The sequence below is a fragment of the Anomalospiza imberbis genome, chromosome 11 (assembly GCF_031753505.1).
Source record: "Anomalospiza imberbis isolate Cuckoo-Finch-1a 21T00152 chromosome 11, ASM3175350v1, whole genome shotgun sequence".
Lineage (NCBI taxonomy): Eukaryota > Metazoa > Chordata > Aves > Passeriformes > Viduidae > Anomalospiza > Anomalospiza imberbis.
In genome coordinates this window covers 5,372,750-5,399,393 of record NC_089691.1, presented here as the reverse complement: position 1 = coordinate 5,399,393, position 26,644 = coordinate 5,372,750, and the positions used below count along the sequence as shown (strand labels likewise).

General features: G+C 41.8%; 1 protein-coding gene and 1 non-coding gene across 5 annotated transcripts in view; both read left to right on the top strand.

The window, feature by feature from the left end:
- The first annotated feature begins 2,137 nt into the window (after window positions 1-2,137).
- Window positions 2,138-26,644, top strand: part of IARS1 (isoleucyl-tRNA synthetase 1) — a 93,725-nt gene continuing 69,218 nt past the window's right edge. Inside the window, exons 1-10 of one of the 4 annotated variants that reach the window (XM_068201518.1) lie at window positions 2,138-2,274; window positions 3,898-3,987; window positions 6,310-6,429; window positions 6,928-7,084; window positions 7,534-7,653; window positions 10,453-10,535; window positions 18,099-18,216; window positions 20,788-20,941; window positions 22,116-22,197; window positions 25,981-26,041. In XM_068201518.1, coding sequence (XP_068057619.1) covers window positions 6,311-6,429; window positions 6,928-7,084; window positions 7,534-7,653; window positions 10,453-10,535; window positions 18,099-18,216; window positions 20,788-20,941; window positions 22,116-22,197; window positions 25,981-26,041 — 894 coding nt within the window. In that variant the 5' untranslated portion in view covers window positions 2,138-2,274; window positions 3,898-3,987; window position 6,310. Of the gene's footprint in view, window positions 2,275-2,778; window positions 2,916-3,897; window positions 3,988-6,309; window positions 6,430-6,927; window positions 7,085-7,533; window positions 7,654-10,452; window positions 10,536-18,098; window positions 18,217-20,787; window positions 20,942-22,109; window positions 22,198-25,980; window positions 26,042-26,644 lie in introns of those variants that run through there. The other 3 variants (XM_068201516.1, XM_068201519.1, XM_068201517.1) reach the window with 3 other exon arrangements.
- Window positions 4,530-4,663, top strand: LOC137480934 (small nucleolar RNA SNORA84). Its single transcript, XR_011003187.1, has one exon. It is a non-coding gene; the product is annotated as a small nucleolar RNA SNORA84 (small nucleolar RNA).

The window sequence follows — 26,644 nt, the reverse complement described above, 5'->3', positions numbered from 1 at the left end:
GCTCCAGGCTGCGGCCAGCGCCACCGCCGGGCAGCGGTGACCTTCCCGCGGGCCCCACAAAATGGTGCCCGCGCCTTCTCCCTCAGCTGCTTCACGGCAGGGGTGTCCCCTCCTGAGGCTTCACGGTGGTGTTTTTTTTTTTTTTTGTTTTTGTTTTTTTTTTTTTGGTTTTTTTTTTTTCCCTTTAACCTCTGCGGCTCTGTCGGTGCTCTTTTATCAGTCTAGAGTGAAAAATGAGAGCACAGACATTCATTCTTGTAGTTTGGGGAATGCCCCAATTACTTGTGCTGGGCCTTGGTCCCTCTACTACAAATTTCCCCTGATTTTCCAGTCTGTTCTGGGTGGCGTTTTGCTGCTGTGTATGTAACTAATCTGACAGTGACTTCCCTGTTCACCCCCTCCCCATGGCCAATCTGTTCACGGAAAACAAGCTCAGTGTTGCCCAAACGCTCCCAAGTAAAGGCTGTGCCTGAACAAGGATAGCAACTCCCATGCAGATAACATTTTATTACAATTTAACAGTTAAGGGCAAAGAAGTACAAAATACACAGGGAGAGACAAGGTAAAGTCTGGATGTGGGCTAAGTACGAGGTTAAGAAGTTAACGCTGCCAAAACCAAATTGCCCACGTTTGTCTGTTTCACTGCTTTAGAGTGTGCATTTCTAAGCAGTGTTTGTTTCAAATTCCATTCAGCAATTATATGGTATTCCATTTAAGCTCAGCTGGTGTTACCACCTGTGTGTGTTACAAACTAAAGGCCAAAATGGAAGGAGTTGGCACTGGAGCAAGCAGCAGCTGTCTAAAATCTGCAGCCTCTGAGATCTGAGGGCACGGGAGAGCAGGGGGAGGCTGCAGCGCTTTCAGAGTTCATGAGGGTGTTTATAAAGAAATGCCACATCGTGTGGTAGAATCCACATCCCGAGTTGTCACAGGCTTTTTCATAGATTTATTTAGGCAGCAGCGTGGCTTGAATAAACTTCTGGCATTTCAAACTTCCCCCCTGGATACAGAACATCCCAGAACTCTGTGTTTGCACAGAGGACTCTGCCCTGGCAACCACATGCACCCAGTCTCTCCTGTGTGGCTGATCAGCCTAGCTCAGTCTGGCCTCAGTTCCCATTTTCTCCTCTGTTTCTCTGAGTTTGGGGCAGACTGAGTCTGCATTTCTTATAGCTGTTCTAGAAGGATGTAGGAAATTTTGTGTAGAAAGGGGTCTTGTGCTGCTTTGTGCAAGAGAGAATTCCAGTTAATGTGCTTCTCTTCACATCTGGATTATCCCTAACCCACCCACTGACACTGCTCTGCAGAGACCTGTTAATTCATCCTCTACCCAGTCCTGCAAATCAAAAATGAAAGCGTTTATTGAAACCTTTATTGGTACCTACACCTCTATGAGTAAATAACTTTTTAGAGCAATTTGAAATCATTACCTGGAGGCAGCTGAATTGTTTGTGCCATTATTGACCTGGCCTTCCTTCCCCACGCTCTGTTCTGGGCAGGGTTCAGGTGTGCAGGCTGGGAAATCGCCTTCCCTCACCTTCCTGGCTCACTTCTATTTTTTCCCTGTTGAGAGCCTTTTCACAGCTGTTTTCAGCACCGGAAAAGCGGAGGAAATGTTTTTTAACATATCATGAAATGATTTGTAATTTCTCAGTGGTTACGAGCCAGTGATAGTATTGTTTTGAAACCCTTAAGATTCCTTTGACATGGGGGAACCCATCTACAAGTTTGGATTTTTAAAAAAATTTTTTAGCAGCAGAGGAGGGACTTCTGTTGTAGTTACAGCCTTAAGAATTGGTATTTTGAGATAAATAAGAGTATCCCTTTAACGGAGGCAAGGTCGAGCTCCCGAGAGGAGCTCGGTACAGGCCCTTGGTCTCCGGTTGCTGGGAGAAGCCCAGTGTCCTGGTCTCGCTGGGTTAGAGCCGGAGGGGGTTCTCCAGGACACCCAGCACAGTTCGTGCCGGGGTTTGAGCCCGGGGCCCGCGGCTGAGGTCTGTCCCCGGCTCGCGGATCGGGCTCATTTCAGCCCCGCGGCCGTGAGGGGAACTCCCGGGCCCGCCCCGCCCCGCCCAATCAGGGGCCGCGGGAAAATTTTCCCGAGCTGCCTCGCGCCGCCGTGACGCGCCGCCCGAGAGAGCTCGCGCCCAATGGGCGGCCGCCTTACAGAGTTCCCCTGTGCGGCCGCAGAGAGCCGCGCGCTGATTGGCCGTGGCGCCGGCGGTGCTTCCGGCCATGCTGCGCCGGGCGTGATTGCATCATGGCGGGACAGAGGTGAGCGGGGGGTCCCGGCCGGCCCGGACCCTCGGCGCCTCACGGCCCGGCCAGCCGGGCTTGGCTCATGCAGGCGGCGGGCAGCTTCGAGACGCGAGGGCGGGCCGGCTCCGGCGGCGTGCCGGGGCGCTTGGCGGGGCAGCCGGTGCTGGGCGGCACCTTTAGGGTGTCCGGGAGAGCGGCGGCTCGTGGGCCGGCAGTGCCTGTGCTGCCGCCGCGGGAGCGGGCTCCGGCCGGGCTGGCAGCTCCCCTGCGGCGTTTGGCCTTGTTAGCTCGATTTCTGTGTGTTTTACTGCCTGGGTGCTGTACAGATTCTTTGCGTTTTCGGCAGTTTAGGGGTTACTTACGGGATGTGCTCATTAAAGGTTAGCCAGATGCCTTATTGCAGGGCTTAACAGTTAGCAAGTCTTGGTTTCATTAGTTATTTGTACAAAGAACTTAAGCTTCCTTACAACGTGTAGAATGTCTTAAGCATTCCCTTCAGCATCCTTTTAATAGGGGCGGTTGATGAATGCACCCTTGTTATTGCTGCAGCTGCGGTGACTTTGGTATCTCCAGCAAGCATTGGCTTCCACACCCCGGGAGCCTTTTGGAAACTTTAATTCGCCTTGGTGGTGACATGCTTAGAAAGCAGCTGTCAGGTAATAGAATTCAGTTGTCACGTAAAAGCACTGCTCAGTTACTCAGCTGACACAGGTTTCTGAGTTTTTATTAAAAAGACATAGTTCAGAGTTATTTCAAGATAACCTAGATTACTTTTTTTCACAATGATATGTTACATTTTTAATTAAGGTAGCATGGTGACGACAAATATTTCTTAGGCCATCACAAGATACAGTGTAAAACTGGGCTCCTGATAGCATGAAGTTTTTGTATCTAAAGACAGCATTAATTGATGAGTGTGCTTATTGCTTTTGCAGTGTTTTAATTGGCTTTCAGTATTAAAGGAAAACCTCGCAGGGGGACAGCTGGGCTAGTGTTGCAGTTTTATTCCCTGTGTAAGACACTACTAGCACAAGATTTTCGGAGGCAATGTTTGTTCTGTAGTTCAGCATTCTGTTCCCATCCATCCTTCCTTTTGCTTTAAACTTGGTGGTTTCCACCCCTTCTAGAAATGGAGAATTGTGACTATCAGGTGAACAGTTTAAACTGGTGTTACCCCAGAACAGCACCTAAAAAGGGGGGGGCAGGTGTGCATGGAAAATAGAGCATTATTTAACTTTGGAGAAGGCAGCTGTGGGAGGAGAAAGGAAGCTCCTTGTCTTTGGAAGGAACTTTGGTCTCTTTTTCAGAGCAGTTTGTGGGAGAAGGTGACTGGAACAAGAGTAAGAGACTGATCATAAACCCCTGGAAATCAGAAACCTTTTGTACACCTTTAGTTCATCCTGTGTTTTTATACTTACCATTCCTCAGTCAACACAGTGATTAATATAATGAAATCCACTTTGTTTTATTCATACATCTGATATATGGAAAGTACAACAATAGTTCTCAAATGTGGGTTCACTTCATTCATAGCGGTGTTTTATTTAAATTTTTATTATTTTTTTAAAAAATAATGTTTAAAAAAGCACATGAGAACTTGCTTTTATGGTTTTAATGCATGTTTTTTTTTTCTCGTAGATAAGAAGCCCAGCTTAAGTCTCAGACTGCTGTAGTACAATCTCCAAACTTTGACTCCTTTGCTAGTGAATGTTGTTGTCTTCTAGAAAAGTGAGTGTACTTAATAAAAACTTGCTTATTGGTGCATTGTCTTAAACTCTAATGCTTCTTGTCAGCAGAAAAGGAACAGAGAACCCTTCACTTGTTTACTGATCTCGGTAAATGTGAAGTGTTACCTGAAAGTGGGGTTTTATTAGAAGTGTTTGTATCATTTCTGTAATATGGTTTGTGATGTTTCTGCTCAGTCTGTTGAAGTAATGAAATTGTCCTTGATTATTTTGTGATTTAAAATACCTGGATTGCTTATAACGAGCTTTTTTCCTGTGCTGTAGAGATATTCATACCTGTGTCTATAAAATGATTGTTAGATCTTGGCTTTTTTCCTCAGCTGAGGTTGAGCCATGGCAAGATTTTCAATGTGCTTTTGCCTTTTAAGTCAGTGTGTTTAAAATTCTAGATTTCCATAAAATCCTGGTTTGTAACTTGGAAAAAACAACTGCTAGTGATGGTTGCATGTTAATTCCCAACAGTGTATTTCCCCCCTGCTTCTGCTGCAGTAAGCTGGTGCTGTTGCTGAGCGTGGGAGGGTTTGTGCCCTGTGGTTGCTGGACACTGCTGTGCCCGTGCAGTGCTTCAGTTGGGAGGATGGGCCCACAGTGACTCTGTGACTTACGCAGGGAGGCTGTGACCTGTGAGCAGCCTCCTCAGCCCTGTCACAGGCACACCCCAAACCCCAGCCTGCCTCTGCTTTCTTCAGACACGCACCTGACAGCTGGCCAGTCTCCAAACCCTTTGCAGTTATCACTAATTTGGGAGGGCTGAGCTGGAGTTGGGTAGAACATGCACATCCTTAAACCTCAGGTCAGCTGGCTTGTGGGAGATAAAAGCTTTAAGGCTGAATTCTTTTATCATTTCCATTGTCTCTGTGATCAAATCACTGAGAAAGGACACAGCCTAAGCAGTGCTTCAAGGCAGAATGGTGAAAACTCTCCTACAGGTTGTGTGTGCAGTAACTCACTGTGCTCAGGCTGGTTATTACCTCTTAAAATACATCCAGGCCATGTCCATGTGCTCCTTGTCAGCCCCTGATTTCCCCTCCAAATGCTGTGATACCTGTGCACCAGGTTGTGGGATTCTCAATTACAATAATATGATAAAAGATAATTTGGGTTTATTGGTGGAGAGAATGATTTGTCATGAATACAAAAGCGTTGGAGTTGGTCTGTAGCACATTTTTTAATAGAGGTTCAAGCCTTGAGCTGGCAATTTTTGTGTTGTTCTGGGTTCCATTTAAGCAAATGAGCTTCAGCTGTAACTGAAAGAATTGTCTTTGTGCATTTGCCTTTGTTGCTGCTTTATGGTTAGTATTTACAAACCTGAGTAAATCCCAAGACTCGGGCCTTGTGCCATTACTTGCAATTCTCTAATGCCGAGTGAAGCTCAAGGCTGTAGTAGCTACTTCTGGTGTAAGTGTGCTCAGGAGCAGCAGCACTAAAGTGAGAGATGGAACAACCCTTTTATTCTCTAGCATCATCTGTTACAACCTTCATAACCAATTTTCTCCTGTTAGGGAGCTGCTGTCTCAGAACACTCTTATTCCCCAGAGCTTACTTTAATTCTTGCAGTGGCATTGTATTGAAATCTGACCCTTTTCTATCTCACAGTAGGTCTGGAACCAGGCAACTGCTGTGTGTTCCTAATTATGTTGAGAATTCCTCTTCCCTGTGTTGCTTTTACAGCATGGAAGTGGCCTGTGGGGACTTAGTTTTAATGTACTTATAAAACTCATGTTTATCTTTGCAGTGTTTTTCAGCTGTGCTCTCTGCAGTCTGGCTGCTTTTAGGGGCATCTGAGATTACTGGCACAGCCTGATGGAAGATGCTCTTTTAAACATCTAAACTAGTGAAACATCTAGTTTTAAACATCTAGTGTAAATAAATGTACAGTGAAAAGGAGCCCCTTCTTCAGTAGTTTAAAGTGAACTTCTCTGATACAAACTGGTGCTGAAGGGTCAGTTTGAACTCAGAAGCTTTTCCTGAAGAAAAAACTCCAAACCTGTAACCAAAACATAATTTACCCTTTGACTCTGTGTTCCCTTTCTCTGGGAAACAGAAATAAAAACATGATAAAAAAGGGAACAATCATGGTTGAATGAATGGAGAATGGAGAATCTTTTTCCTGTTCCAAAACTTTGGTGTGAGTCAGTCAAAATTAGGCTTTTTTTAGAATGGTGTGCTTGCTTCCATGCCTGCAATGAATCAGGCTCTTTGGATTGGTGGCATGGGTTTGAAAGATATAAGTTGTATATTTGGAGTTATTTTTTCTCACTTCTATTCAGTATGTATTTTTCTCTTCTTGATCCTGTTGGGAAAGAATGGTTCAACAAGTTCCAGAAAACATAAATTTTCCAAATGAGGAAGAGAAGATATTGACGCTCTGGAAGAATCTTAATTGTTTCAAGGAATGCCTGAAGCAATCAAAGAACAGACCTAGGTAAGAATCTGTTAAAAGCTGTAGCAACTGTGTGTGGCAGTGCAGGGTTGGCTTGGCTGTAATTATTCTTTGTTTTTCCTTGTTCTGTAAACAGCAGCTGCTCCCTTTGCCAGCAGCAGGCCTGGCTCATGCTGCTGTCCCTTTATATTTCACTTGGTGAAGAATCAGCAGTGTTCAAACAGTTGTAATAAACCTGTAATTTCCTGCCTGATGGGTTTGTAAGAGAAATGGGGAGGTAAGCAAAGAACTCTTCCCACTGTGGAGCAGTGTGCTGGGGTGTGCCATGGGAATCCTGGTAGGACTGGCAGTGGTGCAAGTGAACAGGCTGGAATGTTCACTTCAGTCCTTCTGCCAGCATGGCACCTGTGCTGACTGATTGTGGAAGAGGAAGGAATGGATATTTTCCAAGTGAACCACAAGTAGGATAAGCATGGAGTCACCCTGGCTGAAGGCCTGCTGCTCAGTTTTTGCTTTAATGAGGGATGTTTTGTGTTGCAGGTTTAACTTCTACGACGGCCCCCCGTTTGCCACGGGGCTCCCCCACTATGGCCATATTCTTGCAGGAACCATCAAAGACATTGTGACCAGATTTGCTCATCAGAGTGGTTTTCATGTTGACAGAAGGTTTGGCTGGGATTGCCACGGCTTACCTGTGGTATGTGTCATGAATTTACCTGCAGATACTTCTGTTGGTTCCTCTTTCCCTGTTGTTCCCCGCTTATCACTCATATTTCTGTTGCTTTTATACCTGACATTATTGCTAAAAAAGAAATGGAAGTTCCTTGTCCAGTGTGTTTCTCTGGCTTTTGTGTGTGGTGAGTTCAGGAGCTTCCTACTGGTCATTGCTATGAACCTGTATTTATTCGGGTCATATTTCAGAAACTGGTGTTTTGTTTATTTTTCTAAAGAAACTGAATAAACTGTCACACCAGGGTGAGCCTTTGAAATCCCTGCCTAGTTCAGGTGCAGCTCTCACAAAATCTCAAAAGGTGAAAGGAGGCCCCTGAGCCTCATTAGAACGTATAGGACACATAAAGCATCCAGGGAAATCCTGAAAGCTTTTGATAACAGGATGTTTTGTTTGGTTGTTTTCCATGCTCCCAGGAATATGAGATTGACAAGACTTTAGGCATTAAAGGGCCAGAGGATGTGGCAAAGATGGGGATTGCAGCTTACAACAAAGAGTGCAGAGGGATTGTGATGAGATACGCCAAGGAGTGGGAGGTGAGTGGAGGCTCAGTCCACGTTCTGCTGAGCATTTCTAAATGTGTTTGTGCAGAAGTGTTTCAGGTGTGGCAAACTTGATCTTTTTGTCTGATTATGTGCATAAACCTCTTGGCTTTAAGCTCCTGTGTTTCTCCCCTGTGATCCTGAAAGGGCAGCAAAAAGAGCACCTTTGTGGCTCGGAACAGATACTGCTGTGCTGTCAAGAGAAGGTTACTTGCAGGTTGCCTGGAGCTCAAAGTGTCCAGTGAGAGACACTGAACAAATAACAGATATGTTGAGCGTTGTCTCTTTCTTTGTGTCTTCTCTTGTATAGAAAATGGAAAGATTTGACTTTGGTTTTCTAATGGAGCCATTGAAGAAAATTATCATTAACCTCACTGCTTTTTTGCTCCTCCTTCCCCACAGTCTTTTCATTGCCAGAGTGCAGGGCAGCAGCTTGTATTTTTGGAAGAACAGAAATTCTCACATCTGGTTTTGTCATGAGAGGTGTGGATAAACCCTCAGTCTTCCCAGAGAATATTGGTGTCAGCTTTGCATCCCAGGAATACAGGGAGAGTGTTGGTGTCTGCAAATTTGAAGAATGGTAGTTCTCTAAAATTATTTCCAATAAAGCTTTATCTTAACCATAATTTTTTTTTCCTAGGCAGAACAGTCCTAATTATTTTAATTTTTTTTCCTCCTTCATCACACTCCTCTGCATGTTTCTAGTCCTGCTGTATTTCTTTTCATGGAAACAGGAGTTTCTTACTTGAGTATCACTTGCCTCTTGCCCTTGGGAGCACTCTGAAGTTATGGCCAATGTCTGAAGAAACTAGAGGTGCCTTGGGTAGAGTGTGGCCTAAACCTCAGTGAGTGGCTGGATGAAAAGCAGACAGTTTGTTTTTTTTCAAATTACACTCTGAAATGTTGTATTTCAAACCCATCATTGATAATTCTTTGTTGCTTTTAGAAATAAAAATAGCAAGATTCATTCTAGTTTGTTGTGGTGGTTTAACCCCAGCTGGCAGCCAAGTACCAATGAGTGGAGATAAGAGCAGTTTAATTGAAACAAAATAAAATATAATGATGCTAATGATAATAATAATAATAATAGTAAAAGAGGAGAGAGGGGGGAATAAAAGCCAGGAAAACCAAGTGATGCCCAGTCTGGCTGCTGAGTGATATCTAGCCCAGTGATTCACAGCTCCTGGCCAAGTCCCCCCAGTTCTCTGCTGGGCACAGCCCTGTGCTATGGAATATCCCTTTGGCCAGTTGGGATCAGCTGTCCTGGCTCTTCTCCCAGCCAGCTCCTTGTGCAGCTCCTGGCTGGCACAGCCTGGGAAACTGAGCTCCTTGCTTAGGGCAGGTACGACTCAGCAGCACCTAAGCCAGCAGTGGGTTAACAGCATTATTCCCATCCTAAATCCAGAGCACAGCACTGTACCAGCTGTGAAGAAGAAAATTAACTCTATCCCAGCCAAACCTGGAACATTTGTGGTTCATTTTCCATACCTTTTAACTTGCTGTGCTTCAGCAGCTGGTGTTTTTGTAGTGCTGGTTAGTCTAAGCACTTGATATTTTGGGTGGTGAATGGATTTTGTATTTTGTTTTGGTCGTAAACTTGTGCATGTATGTGTGTATTTTGGATGATAAATAAAAATAATGAAATTTGTTTTAACTATCTTTTGACTTGTAATAAATTCAAGTATTTTGGAACAGTGCTGGGAGAGGAATTACCAACATTTCTGTTAGATAGTGGTTATTTTCTGCCTGGAGTGGTTAGCAAATATTTGAGCTTTATGAAAAAATAGAAAAGGTTCCTTATGAAAAAATAGACAAGGATCTGTGTGAGATCTTACAATGCTGAGACCAATCATAACGCTCCAACTTCGTGAATCCTTGTGCTAATCAGTCCTAGGCTATGGATGATCTTAGTGGAGTGTCAGAGTGGCTCAAAGGTCAGGATGGAAACTGATCCATGTCAGGAGCTCAGGTGTTGTGTGAAAATGTAGAGGTGAGGGAATGAATGTGTTTTGTGTTCACTTTGCTGGTTTCACATTCAGTGTGGGCTGTGTGTGACAGTGTCAGGACAGGCGTCCCTGGCTTGGCTGTCTGCGGAGCTGGGGGTTTGGATGGCTGTGAAATCCCACCTGTCCCAGTGAATCCCACAGCTGGCTCATTCCTCGTGTGTGTCTGACTGTGACCATGACCTGTCCTGAGACAGGAGCTGGCACCTGTCACTCCTGTGGCTTTGGCAGCCCTCTCATGGCTCTGGGAAGTCAGAGAAGGCAGCTGGCCCTGGAATAGTTTGATAACTTGTCATGTATCAATTTCTTCCAGCATTGCTTTGTCTTCAAGTTACATCATGTTTTCATGGAACTGAAAGCTGATAGACTTCTGGGTTTTCACTCTCTCTGCAACAAGTAGTCTTAAAAATAGAAGTGAGTCCACTGTAATGAAACGCAGTTTTCAGGCATTTGAACCTTGGCTGAACCTTGAGTGACCCACCATTTCTATTTGATGAATGATCCAAGTGATCTACCATTTTTGCTCTGTTGAACACATTTGCCTGTTGTGTGACCTTGGTTCTAAATAACCATGCTCGTGGTTTCATTCCTTCCTTATTTCTGCCTGTATGAATACACAATTTGGAACTATTATCAGGCTAAAACATTTTATAGATGTATTTCACTGAGATGGGACAAACACTCCACTTAAAACCCAGCTGATTTTTATTTTACATAATAAATATTGGTAATGTATTGTGGCAATGCATTGTTAAGATGCCTTTCAATCTCTGTTTTTGTGTCCTAACAGTTCAGTGTTACCAGATTAGGACGCTGGATTGACTTTGAAAATGACTATAAAACTCTTTACCCCGAGTTCATGGAGTCTGTGTGGTAAGTGAACACACATTGCTGTAGGAATTTGAAATGTGAGAAAGGCTTCACTCATTGCAAACATGTGTTGGTCCAAGTATCCCTAGAACTGTTCAGAAAATGCCAAATGCAGATAAAACATCAGGCAGAGTAATTAAATTGATGTGCAATCTCTTGATGTCCAAGTGACAGAATGAACTGTCCCATTTTTTCCTTCTCCAGCATAGCAGAACTTTGCAAAATAAAGTGCAATAAAATAAAATAACACTGCCTTTAGTAAGCCCTGAAATCTTACTGCTCTGTGCCAGTTTAAAAGCAGTTCTGAAGATCTATTAATATGGTCCTTGGTTGGTTTAGGAAATTACATTCTAGCTCTGCATTCTTGATGTTCTTCACACTGTCAGCTGTAAATGGGCAAACTGTCCAAGCTCAGTTTAGCTCCAAACCTCTTCTTCAAGCCTGATTTTAGAGGCTGTGAATCTGCTGTTATCTTTTTCTTGGCACCACAGTTTGACAACTGTCTTGGACTCCTGGTGCAGAGCTTAATAAAGTTTGGGTGTTTTGGCAATGTGTTCAGGGTGCCTGTTGGAATTTCAAAAGACAAGACAACCTTGCAGGTTAAGGATGATCAGGTTGGTTTAACGCAGGGAAGAAATGGCAGCTGTGAGTCCTTTGGGTGATAGAATGATAAGGTGAATTGCAGGGAGAGGCTTAGCAGAGTATATGCTGATAAAAAGCCATTAAAAAGCAAATTATGTGCATAATAAAGTGTTATGGAATATTTGGTAATATTAGCATTACTAATCAGCTTTAATTGTGTAGTTAGTTTCATTAAGTTGTGACACTGGATTGACAGACCTTTTAGATATTCCTGAAGCCACTGCAGAGGGCTGAAATGCCAGGGAGATTTCAGTGAGCGTTGGAAAGATGGTGGGAAGGCAGCAGATGTTTAACTCACTCAGCTGAAGAAACCCTGCATAATTATAAAGCCAAAACTGACAAGAAACCTTCATTTTGTAAATTACAAAAATACTTAGTGGCACCTCAAATCCTGTTTAACTGGATTAAAAACCAAACCTGCCTTGAGCTAGATGCAGGGTCTCTCTCAGCAGCCCAAGCCTTTTTTTGGTGGTTGGTTTCTCCCACCACTTCTTTAAAAGGCAGTTTTTGGTCTTTGACCTGTGTTACAGAGATCACCTCCTCTAATGCCTGCTTTGATACAAACTAAATTATATTGGATCTGAAAACTCAGTGAGATTTTAGGAAGTATGTAGGCAGACAGCCTCTTAATTTTGTACTTTTTTTGCTTCCTGATACTGTTAATTTTCTGTTAAATCATGTAATGAAACACATTTTCTGTTTTTAAAAATTGGGGTTTTTTTGGAAAGTCTCCTAGGAGTGTCTCAGGGCTGAAGGAGATAATGCTTAAAGAGAACTCTGTCACTGCACTTAGAGTGGTGCTTTTGGCAGGGTAATGCACAATTTCCTAAAAATCCAATAAATTGGATGGCTAGCCAGGCAATCATCAGACTCACAAGGTGTTGCTGAAGTTACTTTGCATGTCCATCAGGAATGTTAATTTGAGATGTAGGTTCTAGCATGCTTCTCTCACAATTGATTCCATTTTTCTGAGCTCCTTTTAAAATAATTTAAAAAACCTCTAGGTGTCCACTAAAACTAAACTGTGGGCACTAAAATTTGGTGTCCAGCTATGTACAAAAGAGAAATTGCAGCTTAATTTCTGCATTGACTGCCCTGGAGACCATATTGGCCTGTCCAGTGGTTTTACCTTGTTGTTCTGTCTGTGGGAATACAGTGCTGATTTTAGGCCCAGAAAAAAACAAAACCTAATTATGAAAATGGTAGTGGGCATGGCAGCTGTAGGTTTTGTGGTTGAAATATGGTGAGGAGTTTGTCTTTAGTCATATAATCAGCTAAACCAGTCTGTTTAGGTTATTTTTTTCTGGTCTGTAGCTTTTCCTGCAGCTCTGGAGTGGCCTCAACTGGAATTTCTTTGTGACATGTGGTGTTTTCTTCCTTGTTTCTGTTGAGTTCGGTGAGATAATCTAATACTTGTAATAAATGTTGTTTTCAGTGGTGGCTGATTTGATCCAAATTATTTAGATTTGAAGTATTTAGGACTCAGACACCAAATACATCTGTTCAGTTTCTCTACAAAACAATATTAATAAGCTCAGAATGCTAGAGAGCATTTCTTTTTCATCTTTATAATTGGTCTGGTGGAAATGAGTACTTTGTTGGCATTTTGATGCTCTGTCATATGATGACTGACTAAACTGAATTTTCAGCCTGCTATATTTTGGCTTACAACAGAAGATTCATTGGTAGAATTGTGGTATCCTGGCAGAATTTTTCAGGGGAGGATTGGAAGTTGCTGTCAGTGAGAGGTGAAACTGCACTGGTTTTGCATGTTAACATCCAGTCAACTGTGCACATATTGAATAACTTAAATAGAACTTTTAAGTTCTAATTCTGTTCCATTTGTCCTGCAGCCAGGACAATCTCAATTAAAAAGTGCCCTTCACTGAACAGTGCAGTGAGGGATGTTCTTGAGCTGGCATGGCACAAACATGAAATATGTTCTTGCCTTTTTTTGTACAGTCACAAGACACATCCAGTGAAATGGAGAGGAGCCTGATGGGGGCTTAAACTTCTTACTGAGGTGGTCTGAAAGAAACCTTTGGGAGCTGGGATGACCATAAATGAGTGTCCTCAGTGCTGGGTTGTTGCACAGGTGTGGGCTGGGTGTGAGTTCTCCCTGGGAAGCAGCCGGTGGGATGAGGGGATGCTCTGCTGTTCTTGGGTGATGCCAGGGCTTGGCCTCTCCTCCAGCTCCTCTGAAGGGTGGCTTGAGCAGATTCCTGTCACCATCTAGTGCTCAAACGAGCAACTGCGGGCTGAGCCTGCTGGAGACAGCCCTTGGTGACAGCTCTGGGAGGAGGTGCCAGGGAGAGCTGGGCTCACACCCAGCCTGCCCCTGAGACAGGCCCAGCACTCAGCACTAAACCAGAATGATCTCAGAGCAGCAGATCTCTGAACAAAAATTCTCCCAGTAGATTTCTAGAAATTGATTTCTCCTAGTAGAAATCACTATTGCATTCTGTGTATTCCATCACTAGTGATTCTTCAGAGAGATACTGGTGATAAGAAATGTGGTTTGTCCATTTTTCTATGAGCTACCTGTATTTTTTCCCCTCATTCTTGTATTTCTTTTGTGCATTAAGTTCTCTAGTCCCCTTGTTACCTTCTCCCCGTTCCAGTCTTGTTGTATCTCCTTACCTGTATTTTGGAGGAGGAAAATACCACAGTCCTAGGGATGATCTTTGGGATAAGTCTAGCATCAGTTTTAGATATTCAAGTTTTCTGTTATACAGGTATTTTGCGTTTCTGGCTTGATCCAGAATCTCTCAACAAACACACAGTTCTGAAGATTACAGTTTGGAGGGTAGACCTGGAACAGAATGATCTCTGTATGCCAGGATGTTAAAGCTTTAAGTGGTAGTTTAACATAGAGTTTGACAATTTTTGTACTCAACAATTCCAAGGCCTTGGAACAAAGAAATACTTTTTCTGACTTTCTTCAGGAGCTGTCTTTCCAAGCTTCTATTCTAAAGATAGGTTGGGTTTGTTATTGGAATTCATCTTCCACTTTAGGCTTATGCTTTTTTGATTCACATCCAGTGTTTTTTGAGTACTTTTTCTTTTTTGTCCCTAAGTATCTGTTTTTGCATGTTGCTTTCATTTTAATTTCCTCTTGTTTTTCAAGTGTTGTCCATGAGTCGTAGGAAAACCTTTTCCTCAGGAGCTCTGCTTCCCATGGTGCTGTTAGGATGCAGTGTTTGATGAACTTCAAAACACCAGAGCTTCTTACATGGTGTGGTGTTTGTGCCTGCATCTGTCTGGTGGGTTTACAGAGGCTATAAAATTGTCATTTTCTCTTGATATGAGCTGATGTGAGGTCACACAGCAATAATTTTGTCCATTTACCTAAAGTACCATGGATATGGTGAAATCATAGACCTAGATCCTGCTGTCCTAAAGGCCACACAAAGTTCCTGCTGTTTTTTCTTTAAAGAGAAAAAAAAAAAGAGGGGGGAAAGCACTTTATATGTGTTTGAAAATAAATCTCAGTGTTAGTTGTGAGTTCTCTGGAAAGATTGGAGTTCTCAAACGCTAAGAAAACCCTTAGATACTGATCATTGCAAACAGGGCCCCTTGGTCCCTCAAAGGAATGGCATTAAGGACTTGAGAAGCTCCAAGATCAGATTTGATGTGAGCTGGATGTTGGTGTTTGAGAAGTGCAGCTTGCTTTTGGGTAGTGAGAGATGTGGGATGCCAGGGTGTTTGCAGTGCTGCATTGACTGATTCTGTATCTTTTGGTAGCAAAAGCTCCCTTTGCAGGAGTTTGGTTATATCCGTGTGCTGTGTGTGTGACTTGGATGAACAAACTCTGCAGGAAGGTTCTGGTTTTTTGGGAGTTCTGGGGAGAGCAGGGCTTTGTTATTGGCTGGGCTCAAACCTCATGACAGTTCAGGAACAACAAACTCTTATCCTGTTGGAAATTAAACATTCCTTGCACCTTTAGGGACCAGATTCTCTCTTAACAAGAAGCTGAAATATGCATTGAATTTCACCTTTTCCCAAATTGCATTTTTCTTTAGTAAAGGTCTGAGTGCTGCTCCCACAGCCAAGAGGATGCAACTAAATTTATTTATGTATGAGGAGAAATGTAGCAGAATTAGAGGAACAGGATTTGATTTCTCACTTCTGTGAGTAAATGCTTTTTTTCTCATTAGAAAGGAGCTCTGTGGTTTCCTTAGATTATTTTTTTCAGAAGGCACTGTATTTTCAATTTTGGCTTATAAACCTGGCCCCTTTCTTGCAAAGTATCAACATTTTTCAAACATAGGGGTTAAGCCATGTTTTGTGAGGTTATTGTCTAAAATATTGTGATGACTTTTTACTCAAAACATGATCTCCACCTGTAAGTTACTCTTGCTGTTAGAATCATCTCATCTTTGGCAGGTGCTGTGTTTCAGGTGGGCACTGCTGCAGGGGAGAGCTCTTTGGGAATCATCTCTGCAGCTCTGCTGGTCACACACCAGCAGCTCCCAGCAGGTTTTTTGTTAAAGAAACCATTTTAGGTGCTTTTTAAGATATCAAATGAGCTTGTGTCGTCGTAGTGAGGGCCACGACATCAAACAGCAGTCTTGACTCAACTATAATTCTGTTTATTCTGCTGGAATGGCTGTGTGAGGGGACAGGTTGTGACAAACTCCAAAGTGAGGTGCTCAAGGCAGGGATGATGGGCAGGGATGGTGGTGCTCAGGACAGGGATGTGCTCTGAAGCCCATCTCTGCTCTGAGTGCGCAGCTGGAGCCCAGGCAGTGCAGTGGGATGGGATTGCCACAGGAGGGAGATGCTGGCTTGCATTGGGAGCTTGGCAGCTCCACTAGTGCTCACCTTTCCTGAGCAGCTCCCTGAGTTTACAGTTATATTTACAGCTGAATTAAATATTCAGTGTTTCTCTGAGTAGTTTCTGTGTGCTGTTAGTAGGCAGTTTTCTATAGAAAGTAAAGTGGAGCCCTTTTCTACAGGTATTTTAGTTACTGTTTTTGAAAGGCAAATAGAACACCTTCAGTAGGAATGCTGTCATTTGTCACAGGCTGCATTAGTTATGCACTGAAGGGGTAAGCATACATTTAAAGTTAGTTTAACTCCCACAAAAACTTGTGAAGTTAGCCAGCTTAAATTTATATGCTGAAAGCTGGTGAAACTATATTCAGGGATCATTTTTATAAAAGACTGATCTAGATTTATACAAGTCTAAGTTGATAAAGTCTCCACTGTAAAACAGTCACTCACTGCTATGTTTCAGATTTGGGTTGGGGGTCAGGCAGCCACGTCTTGCCTCTTGGTGACATTTCTTGCTTGAGCAAGGTTTCTTTGGAGTTGTGTGTAAGGAAGGTAAGGCACCTTTGTAGGAGTGCACAGCTCTGAGGGACTCCTGGGTTTGGCTCCTCTGTGGCAGAACTTGATGCTGCTGAAGGTCTCAGAGGCTTTTTCCATCTCAGACTTTGGATCGTATAATTTTTCTAATGTTAGTGACCGCTCATAGGAGGGTTTTGGACTTTTACTGGAGGCCCATGGATGGATCTGAGTGGACTGCACATCTTTTCTGTGTGACATTCTGTATTTTCTCCAGCTCCCTCATCTGCAGTGTAATAATTATTCTGATTAAGGCATCACAGGACTTCCATGCCAGCAAGCCAGGGCATGTCTTTTGATATTCTTATTTTGGGCCACATATAAAATCAGTGCAATAGTCTACTTGTGTTTTTTGTTGAAGATGATAATTTCAAGCATAGAAGACAAGACACTGACTGAAATACAGGTCCAGATTCTCTAGCACAAAATGACAGCCTGCAGAAAAAAGTGCTGCTTGCCAGGATTGGGTTGGTTGCTTAGCAATGAGCTATTTATCTGCAATGGGACCCAGAAAAGGGATCAGGATGGTTTGAAAACATAGTTTGAATAAAGGAGCTTTTAAAGTCAGCAGAGTTTACCAGTCTTTCTGTGAAATTCAAAATGACGAGGCTCTGCAGCAGCTCTGATTTGTGAGTTGAAGCTGGCAGGATTATTTAAGGCTTGCCCTCTCCTGCCTTACAGCCTGCAGGCTGTGCCACTGAGTGTGCAAGTCAGTGAGACATGAGAAGCTGATAAGTGTTGATGATCCTTGAGGAAACCCTGGGGTATTCAGAGTTTGTCCATCACATGGACACCTTGAATTGTTGTGTGAAGAGTTTCTCTTCCAGCTTCCATTCACCTTGAGCACTGACTCAATTTGTCACTTGCAGTATTAAGTACTGTCTTGGTTATTTCAAGAAAACATAAGGATCCAGCTATGCTCCAGGCTGTACTGATGATTTCCTAGGCAGAGTTAGACTTGGTGTGAGACTGTGGTCTTGGCGAGTTCAAAGCAGAACATTAAATTGCAGCACCAGAAAACTGAGTTCATTGTTTTTCATGGTTCCCTGGGCCCTCCTGTGGAAAATGCTGTCAGATTATCAGGATTTACTTGGGGTGGGTTGCAGGTGACTCTGATTTGTATCTGTGTCTCTGCTGTAGCGCTGGTTGCTGCAGCAGAAACTTAAGATCATGTGAGAGGTGAGCAGCCATGTCACTACAGCTCTTCTCTTAGTTATGACTGATTTCAGCCTTGTTAGTGGTTCAGATTTCAGGTGATCTTTGTATTCAGGAAATCTGAGAAGGTATTTAGATGGAACACAAATCCATATTGCTGGTTAATCTCTGTGCAGCCACTGTATGGAATACCAAGCTGCTAGTACCAGCTAAAGCTAAAAATCTGCCAGAAATGCAGTTGAAATCAATTATCTCTCTGCCTTTTGACTTGCAGATATTATCTGTAGTTTATGGTGGATTTTTTTAGAAAAGGTGTCATTCAGAAAGAAGCTACAGCTAGAGCTGAAACCCCATTTTGCACTTTATTTATTTACTAACTGTGAAACACCAAGTCATTCCTTGTTCCTTGTGTACTTCCAGGTGGGTTTTCAAGCAGCTCTATGACAAAGGCCTGGTGTATAGAGGGGTTAAGGTCATGCCTTTTTCAACTGCATGCAACACCCCCCTGTCCAACTTTGAGTCCCATCAGAACTACAAGGTAAGTTGCAACTGGATTTCTCTGTTCTCTTCTGTTTGAACTTGAAAAGCTTTAGCACTTTTTGCTTGGTGGTATCTAAGCATGTCATTACACTCCAAATTGCTAGTAAAAATCTAGGTAAATCGGTTAATTTTGATCATATTTTGCTGTATTTGTTTGGATCACCTGATCTTAGACTTCTTTCTTGGTTGCTACTTTTTAAAGTTTAAATTACACAATTTTTTTTTTGTTGTGGTAAACTCCTCCCTCTCTGTGCTGTCCAGGCTTTATTGCAGTGGTGGATTTTCATGCTGAATTTTCAGAGGGGAGCTGCAGTTGTCCCTGTCTGTGCACATCTGACAAGAAGAGGGTCTTTGGCAGGGTTTGAATCTTCTGTGAGGAGATTCATAAGGAGCGTCAAAGACTCTGTAGCTGTACAATAATGACTCTATGAATCATTAATTTACATTGGGAAACACCAGAAAATGTTTTACCCAATATAATGCAGGGTTTACTGTGGTTTATAAAATATTTCTTTAAAGATGAATGACAAGATGAAGCAAGTGCAGCTTCTCACTTGCAACAAACTCATGTTCACGTATGTGAAGGCAGAACTTGTGTCCCAATTTTCCAAATTCCACATTAGTTTGTAGATAGAGGTTTTGTATCCTTTCCAATCCTGACCCAGGCCTCCATATACTTGTATTGTAAATCTTTCACTTGCATTGTGAGAGCAGAGAGCTAGCACAGATTGTGCATCTGGTCTCTATATCTTGCCTAAAAAAGGCCCGTTTTCAAGCCAAAAATAGTGTTTTTAAAGCAAATGTTTAAATAGACTTGGAGTACAATGCAGCCCACAGATACCAGAGAGATACCAGAGCTTTCAGTGTTGCTGAAGGGTATTTATACTGAAGAAAAAACGGTTTGTGATTTATGAAAGAGAGATTTGCAAAGATATCTTGATATTTGTGACTGTCTGACAACTTAAAATAATTACTTTTCTTGCCCTTATTGGCTGACATTTCACACAGGCTCAGAAAAATGAGCTTTCTTTAGAACAAAGACTTTTTTGGAGGGTTTGTGTGTATGCATATCTATGTTCTCTTTTTCCATAAAGCTTGAAGCTCTTTTCTCTTCTTGAGTCTTAATGAAATATTTAGATGCTGTTTCTTACTCTAGGACCAGAGGTGTGTGTGGGTGGGATGCTGCTCTGCCATTGCATGCAAAAATTACCTTTATCTGCCAGAAATGGTGTTTGGAAGTTGTGGGTCTGTGAGCTGACAGGATTTATTCTTGGTGAGCACAGTCATTTCTGGGTGTCAGGCAGCTGTTGCTTTTCTCACAGTGGAAAGCAGCCTTTGGCTACTGTTTATTGATCCTCTGAGAGCTGGGACACAGATCAGGAGCAACAGGACACAGGAAGCACGTTCAGAACCAGAGTTGCAGCACAACTGAGTTATCAATGCCAGCAGCTGGTATTGCATTAAACTGAAGAAATGGTGTGTGCAGGTGAAATTCCAACAGCTAAAACACTGCACAATACCATTACCTGTCAGCCTGCATGGTAGTTTTTATGCTTTGCCAGTTGTTTCTATCTCCTTGGTGAGCTCAGTTCCTCAGAAAGCAAAGTGAGGAGCTTGCAGTGCTGCCTCGCACTCAGTACCGCCAGAACCGAGAGCTCCATCTCTGCCTGGTACTGAGCACGGGCCGTGGCTTATGTAATATTTATGTTTTACTGTTGACTGCACCAGATGTTCACAGAAAATTCCCTCTGGAGCAGCCCTCAGCTCAGACATAAATAGCTGCCTGTCCCATGATGCCATTAGCTGTTCCATGATGCTGGATGGAAACCAGAGCGCCTCGCACGAGACGTGCCGAGGCCACAGGACCTATTTTAGGGCTTAGGGTTGGTGTGCATGGCACCCTCTGAGCTGGCATGTAGAATTTCATAGGGAACATTTCACATTTGCAGGATTAGACTTGCTTTTACAAGCAGCTTTTCATCATATGTGAAATGTGAAGTGACTGAATAGGGTTGTAGTTGGCTGAAAGAAAAGCTTCTTTTCAGGGGATTTTTAGGACTCATTTGAAGGTGAAGTTTTATAGAGTAGCTGACAAAAGGTCTCCTTCCCTGAGGTTTTTTTACTCTTAAATATTGACATACTCTTGTTTTTAAGTACTCCAAATGTTTTTCCCCCTTGTTAACAACAGCTTCTTAATTAAGAGATGAATCGTTTTATGTGATGGCTGTTCTTCCTAATCCCTGGCTGCAGAAGAAAATGTGGAAAAGGCTTTATTTAGCAGTATCTGAGAAACTGCTGGCTTTTCTGACCCTTGAGGTTGATTCTGAACTTTGAAAATGGGGTTATAAGAGGTGCCTATAGGAACTGCACTTGTCTTTCTTCGGTGTTTTGGCAGCAAATCCCCCAAATCTCCCTGCTAATGGGAGATTTTAACCCTGTGGCCTTGTTGGACTGGCAGACTGCACTGGTGTAATGAGGAACTCGGTGACTGCTGCTCTATTCTGACTTTAATGCTGCTGCTTCACCTTCTACAAGACAAATGAACTTGGCATGTTAAATTGTTTTTCAGGATGTTCAGGATCCTTCAGTGACCGTGAGCTTCCCACTGGAAGAAGATCCAAGTGTTGCTCTTGTTGCCTGGACCACGACTCCCTGGACCTTGCCTAGCAATCTGGCCCTTTGTGTTAACCCAGAACTGCAATATGTAAAACTGAGAGGCAAGTGTTGAACACCTCTTCCTTCAGTGCCTGTGGATAAGTACTTATGTTTTGTATTTTAGACTGGTTTATGTTAAATTTACAGAACTGTTCTGGGGTTGAATTGGGGATAGTTTGAAGGATGAGATCCACTTTGGATGTGGCTGATGATTTCCAGCTGCTCTGCTCTTGTTATTTAACATTGAGAGTACTGTTCCTTACAAAATACTGATAGATGAAATAAAGAATAATAAAAAAAAGTTGTGTGTGTTTGTAGTCTTTAATTATACCTTCATCTACAAACACCTCTCCCCTTTTTTTAATGAAATAAAATGATGAGTAGGAATTTCCAGTTTCAACATAACCACATGAATCTGTTGTGTGTTAAACATGAGGTTGTGCAGGCCTTTGCAGTGAACTCCATGTGTTTGGGTTTTCTTTCTTTGAAGAGAACTAAGTATGTTTCAGTTTTCAAAAGTTTTAACAGAAATTTGGTCATCTTAAAAAGAAATACTATGTATTTTCAGAAATAACCTCACTTGCCTGAGGCCTTGAGTTGGGTTTGGATGTCTCTGGCTCAGTGCTGTGGGATAGTGACCTTGAGTTGGCAGGGTAGCAACCTGAATAAAATTTATCATTGAAGTTAGGAAATCAAGGTGGTTTGGGATAGAAAATGAGTTTTCTTCATAACATTTCACTCATTTTTGATGTTAACTTCCTTTGTTGGCATATACTTCTTCTATAAAGAAATCCAAGCATGTAATTGAAATAGCAAATCTCAGGAAGGCTGCATAAAGTGCAGTCATTACCTTACAACTTAATAATATTGATTTTATGCAATCATTGTCCAGCTTCCAATCATTACCCTCTGTTTCAGGTACAATTTACTGAAACTTCTCAATTGCTTTTTTATTTGACTCAACAATAATAGACAAGGTATTTCTGCCTCTGCAACAACAAAGCACACTGAAAATCAGCGGCCTGGGTTTTGTCCTGTGGCTTCTGTTTAAACTTAGCCTTTGGAAAGTGTTCCTTAACTGGCTGTGTGGGGAGAAAGTAGCTGGAAAGTAGTAAGGGATTATTCTGGGCAGTTGTATTGTTACAATACCTTGCATATGTTGAAAGGTTTCATAATGGTGCAAATGAGGGGGTTAAACTGAGATTTGTGAAACTCCTGTTTTATTTTGTATTCTAGATAAAGCCACAGGGAAGATTTACATTTTGATGGAGTCCAGGCTGGTGGCACTCTACAAATCTGACAGTGATTATCAGATACTTGACAGGCAAGTACATAAATTGTTATACTTGCTAGCTTTCAGTGTTTTTCTAGATCAGAAGTTGAGTGTTTTTAAGAAGATGGATTTCCCTGCATCTGTGTTTATATTGCAAAAATCTATAAAAGGAATTGAAATTTTTTGGAACAAATTGGTCTTGTATGTGAAGCTACAAAGAGAAAAAAGTTTAATTGGGTCCTTGTATTATGGTGAAGAAAAAAGGTTCCATAGTTCACCCCTCTCCTTTACATTAAGGTAAAAGTTTGAGAAAATGCTGGAGGTGTGGTCCAGCTGCCTTCTTCTACACATTATGTAAAAATTTAAAGGGAAATGGGCAAAACATCCCATTGTTTTTAGCAAATAAATATTACTTCTCTCATTAGTGGCAGTCATTGCTTTCTGCAGGGTGCTTATTCATCTTGGTTAGGTGGAAAAATAGGAATTATTTAAGAAGTCAGACTGGGCAGGGGGTGCAGGTGTTAAATTCTGTAGCTCTTTTAGACAAAATGTCTGTCTTGGCTTCTCTTAAACATTTTGTACAAACCAGCAGCCTGTTAAAGAGGTCAAATACAACAAATATTTGTTTGCTTACTTTATTCAAATAAGCAACCCAGAAAACCCTATAAAACCCCACATAATCACAATAAAAAAATAAAGACTGGAAATGTTTTTGAGAATAACACCCCATCTTCACTGGCATCAGTTATTTCTATTTTTGTCTTTTTATCAAGCAGTTGAAAGCTGTAAATTGAAAAAATAGAGGATATTTCAGCCAAGCAGTTGTATGTAATCATTAAATTAGGGAAATACAGAGCTGAATGTTTAAGATGTTTCCTGTTCTGATGGCTCATACTGTGACAGTTGAATAATTTTCTATTTCTGCATTGCTTTCTGTCCTTCCCCCCTCTATGAGAATGCTCTTAATCTGTCACTTGGTCTGTACCAATTTAAGCTGGTGTTCAGTTTCTAAAGATGATGTTCAGTGCTCTCATTCTTCAGGCTTGGCTGAACTTCTGATCTCTGGAGTTTTTTCCTCCCCTCTGAGTCATCAGTGGAACCAGTGAACAGTGTCAGTGTCAGGATGGTCCTGCCAGGACTTCTTTTGGTCTGATGCTGAATTAACAACAGCTTTCTCTTGAAGTCGTGGTGTATCCTCCAGTTCCACTATTTGTGTGAGTTGGAATGATAAAGTGTCAAAACTCTAACATTAAGACCTAAATTTGATCTGCTTGCTTGCTATCTAAGCTGGCAAGTCTGCCCAGAAAATTTTGGCTTTGTGTGGCTTATTCTTGACAAATTCACACTGTATGTTCTTTAGCACTTCTCTTACTAAAGACTCTCAGTCACTTGGAAGTTGAATCAGGTTGCTCGACCTGTCTCAGTGGGTTTTAGGTGCATCAGTGCTTCAGTTCTCTTGGGAAATACAGATACTCTGTTACTTTTTGGTCTTTTGAAACCTGTTCAGAGCATCTAAAAACTAAGCCTTCTATCAAAACAATTTTATTTTTTTAAGTATTTTCTAATACATTTGCTTTAGGGTTAAAAAAGAAGCAATATATATAGCTCACATATTAAATTTGTTGATCTGTTGTCTTTTGTTTCCAAATTCTTATTTTAATGCAATACTACAAATTTAACTTCAGCGTGACTGCAGTCATTCTATATCAGGAATGCACAGAACATTTTGGCCTTCTTTGGATGTGGTGTCTTCATCAGAAATTTGAAGAGCATGCTGTTTAAGGCAGTCACACACATTTCAGGTGTTGTATTTGTGTCCCTGACTAATGGTGTCTCTAGCACCACCACTCACCTGCCCAATCTCTGATTATTTCTTAATTTTCCTCTTTTTTTAACCTCTGCCTATCTATAAGGCTGCTAGCACATCTCTTTGCAGAGCAGTATATTTTAATTTGTTTTGTATTAGTGCTATGGTCTCTTCTCAAACTGATTTCTTTTCTGGTTTTGGTCATGCTCCAGTTTTTCTGTTATGTAATAATTAATTTTCTCAAATGTGAAATGTGAGACAATTAAAAGGTAGCTGGTAGTTGAATGGATCTGTGAAAGATTTAGATCTATGAGTATCTAAGTTCACGGAAATGAACTTCACCACTTCTACTCTTTTTTCTTTAGCTCACTTTTAAATTCTCAAGCAGTCAGGCCCTTGAGGGAGAAATTGATGCAACTTAATCTATACCAGGCATTAGGCTGAGGTCAGGGAATGGTCTGATTGAAAATGCTCAGTGTCTGAAGTCCCCTGAACTCATGCTTGCACTCATGAGTTGGTTTGGGTGTATTACCCCAGTTTTGGCCATGGAGTGGCTTCCTGTTCTATTTAGCACTGGTAGATGGGATGTGATTGTTGAGCATTTTCCTCTCCTTGTGTTAGATTTCAGTCCTTTGGCATATTAAGCATTTAATTTCTTCACACTGTTTGCCCTTGTTGTCTCTTTTTGGATTCTAAAGAATCCAATCCAGAGATTTCTGATCTGAGAGTGAAGGATTGCAGAAATGTTTTTAAACAAATCTTACTACTGTAATTTATCTCACAAGAAGGCACCATTGTATAAATTTTCAACCTGAAGTTTAGGACTTTGACAAGCAAAGTATTTCAGATCCCAAAATGAAAATCAGGAATGTGATTCACAACCTTTACCTTTCTCTGACTTGTGGTAAATAAGAATATAACTACTTTTTTTAAAGCCAATTCTGGTGCTTCACATTCTGTATCTGAGCATTCCCACATCTGTGTGGCTGAGCACTGAGATGCTTTTCTCTCATCTGATCCTGATCAAGCACCTCAAACATTCCTAAGGCTGTTTGTAATATAAAAACATATAAACTATCTGCAAAGCTGAGGCTCAAAATAGAAATCTCCCCAGTTCCTGGAGGACATTGTGTGTGCTGAGCTGAGGAGTCGTGCTCTTGAACTTGGCAGTAAATGCTGCTGCAGGTCCTTCCTGTGCAGTGACACAGCTTTGAAGAGCCCCCCACTTTGAAGGAGTCAAGTGTTTTATGGTTTGACCATTGTTTGGAAGTTGTAGATCAAGGACAGAGTAGGGAGAGACCACAGCTGGGACACGGTCAGAGAGCCAGCCCATCTATTAGACTAGGTTATGTTTTAGCTGGATTTTCCCCCTGAAATGGGATGATTTAAGCACTTTGAGGGGAGTTCTGAGCTGCAAATCCCAACCTAATCACTGCCTTTGTGAGCTGCTGTCAGGGGCCTGAAGGGAGCCAGACCTGCAGGCTCCATTCTGCCTTGCACGTCTTGTCTGGCTCAGCTGGTCCTGTCTGTGTTGGATCATTCCCTGGGATGCCTGTGGAGAGTCTGGATGCCCAGTTTAGAATAAGGAATGAAGCATCTGAGCTTCACAGGCTGCAATACCCTGTGTCACAGTCTTCTGTACATAAAACTTCAGGTGTTTTGGGTCATTATTTAGTTCTCTTGGACATGCTGAGCCTTAGGGGCTTTGTTGTTAGGATTATTGTGTTTTATCCAGAAGATTATTGCCCAGCTTTACCATAAGGAGCTTGTAATTAATGCTTAGTTCCTTTATGAATTTACATTGATTGATTGATTGAAATCCATCAGGTACAAGTTGTTGACTGGTAGCAGAGGTGCATGAAGAGACATTGTTTTTTCTCCAAGTTACCACAGAGATGGGAAGTAAACTTAAGGAAATTATTTTCATCTTCTGAAATCAAATTCTGTCAGGGAGGTGAAGAAGCAAATAGGAAAAAAAACACTTTTCAAGTTGTTAATTTTATGTTCTTGTAAATATTTCTCCTCAGGTTTCCTGGTATTGTTCTTAAAGGCAAGAAATACAAACCACTTTTTGAATATTTTATTCAGGTAAGATGAACCAGTTTGGTGTTTGATACAGGATATAAAGACAAAACTAAAACCCATTCTGAGTATTCCTTGTTCATATTATAAAAAGATCTTAGGTTCTAATAACAAACTCCAGGTTGTATTAAAGTACTTTTAAATCCTGGTGAAAGTTTGAAAAACAGTGTTGACTTTTTTTCTCTGATTTTTTTTCCTTTAAGTTTTAAATACACTCAGAGAAAACACTGGGAGATAAACAGAAGTTTGATTTCAGATTGCAGAGAAATGTCAATACATATTAACAAATAAATATTAACAAATATTCTCTCATTTTCTCATCTGGTGAGTGTTGTCTACCTCCTAAGTGCAGCTTTGTCTTCACAAAGGAATGACTTGGATAACAATCGCAGACATGAAGTGTTTCCCACTGAAGAGTTAAAAGCCTTTGCTAAAAACCTGCTGATGCATCAGATTTATCTGGATGCAGCTTTTAAGCACTGCATTATGTCTGGCATCATTGGTGACAAAAGAATATGTAGCAATAGGAGAGTGCCTAGAGAATTTTTCTCAGTTGTAAAAAAAATCTGATTAAAAACTGCTTACATTTTTCAAAGAGGAGAGGTGCAG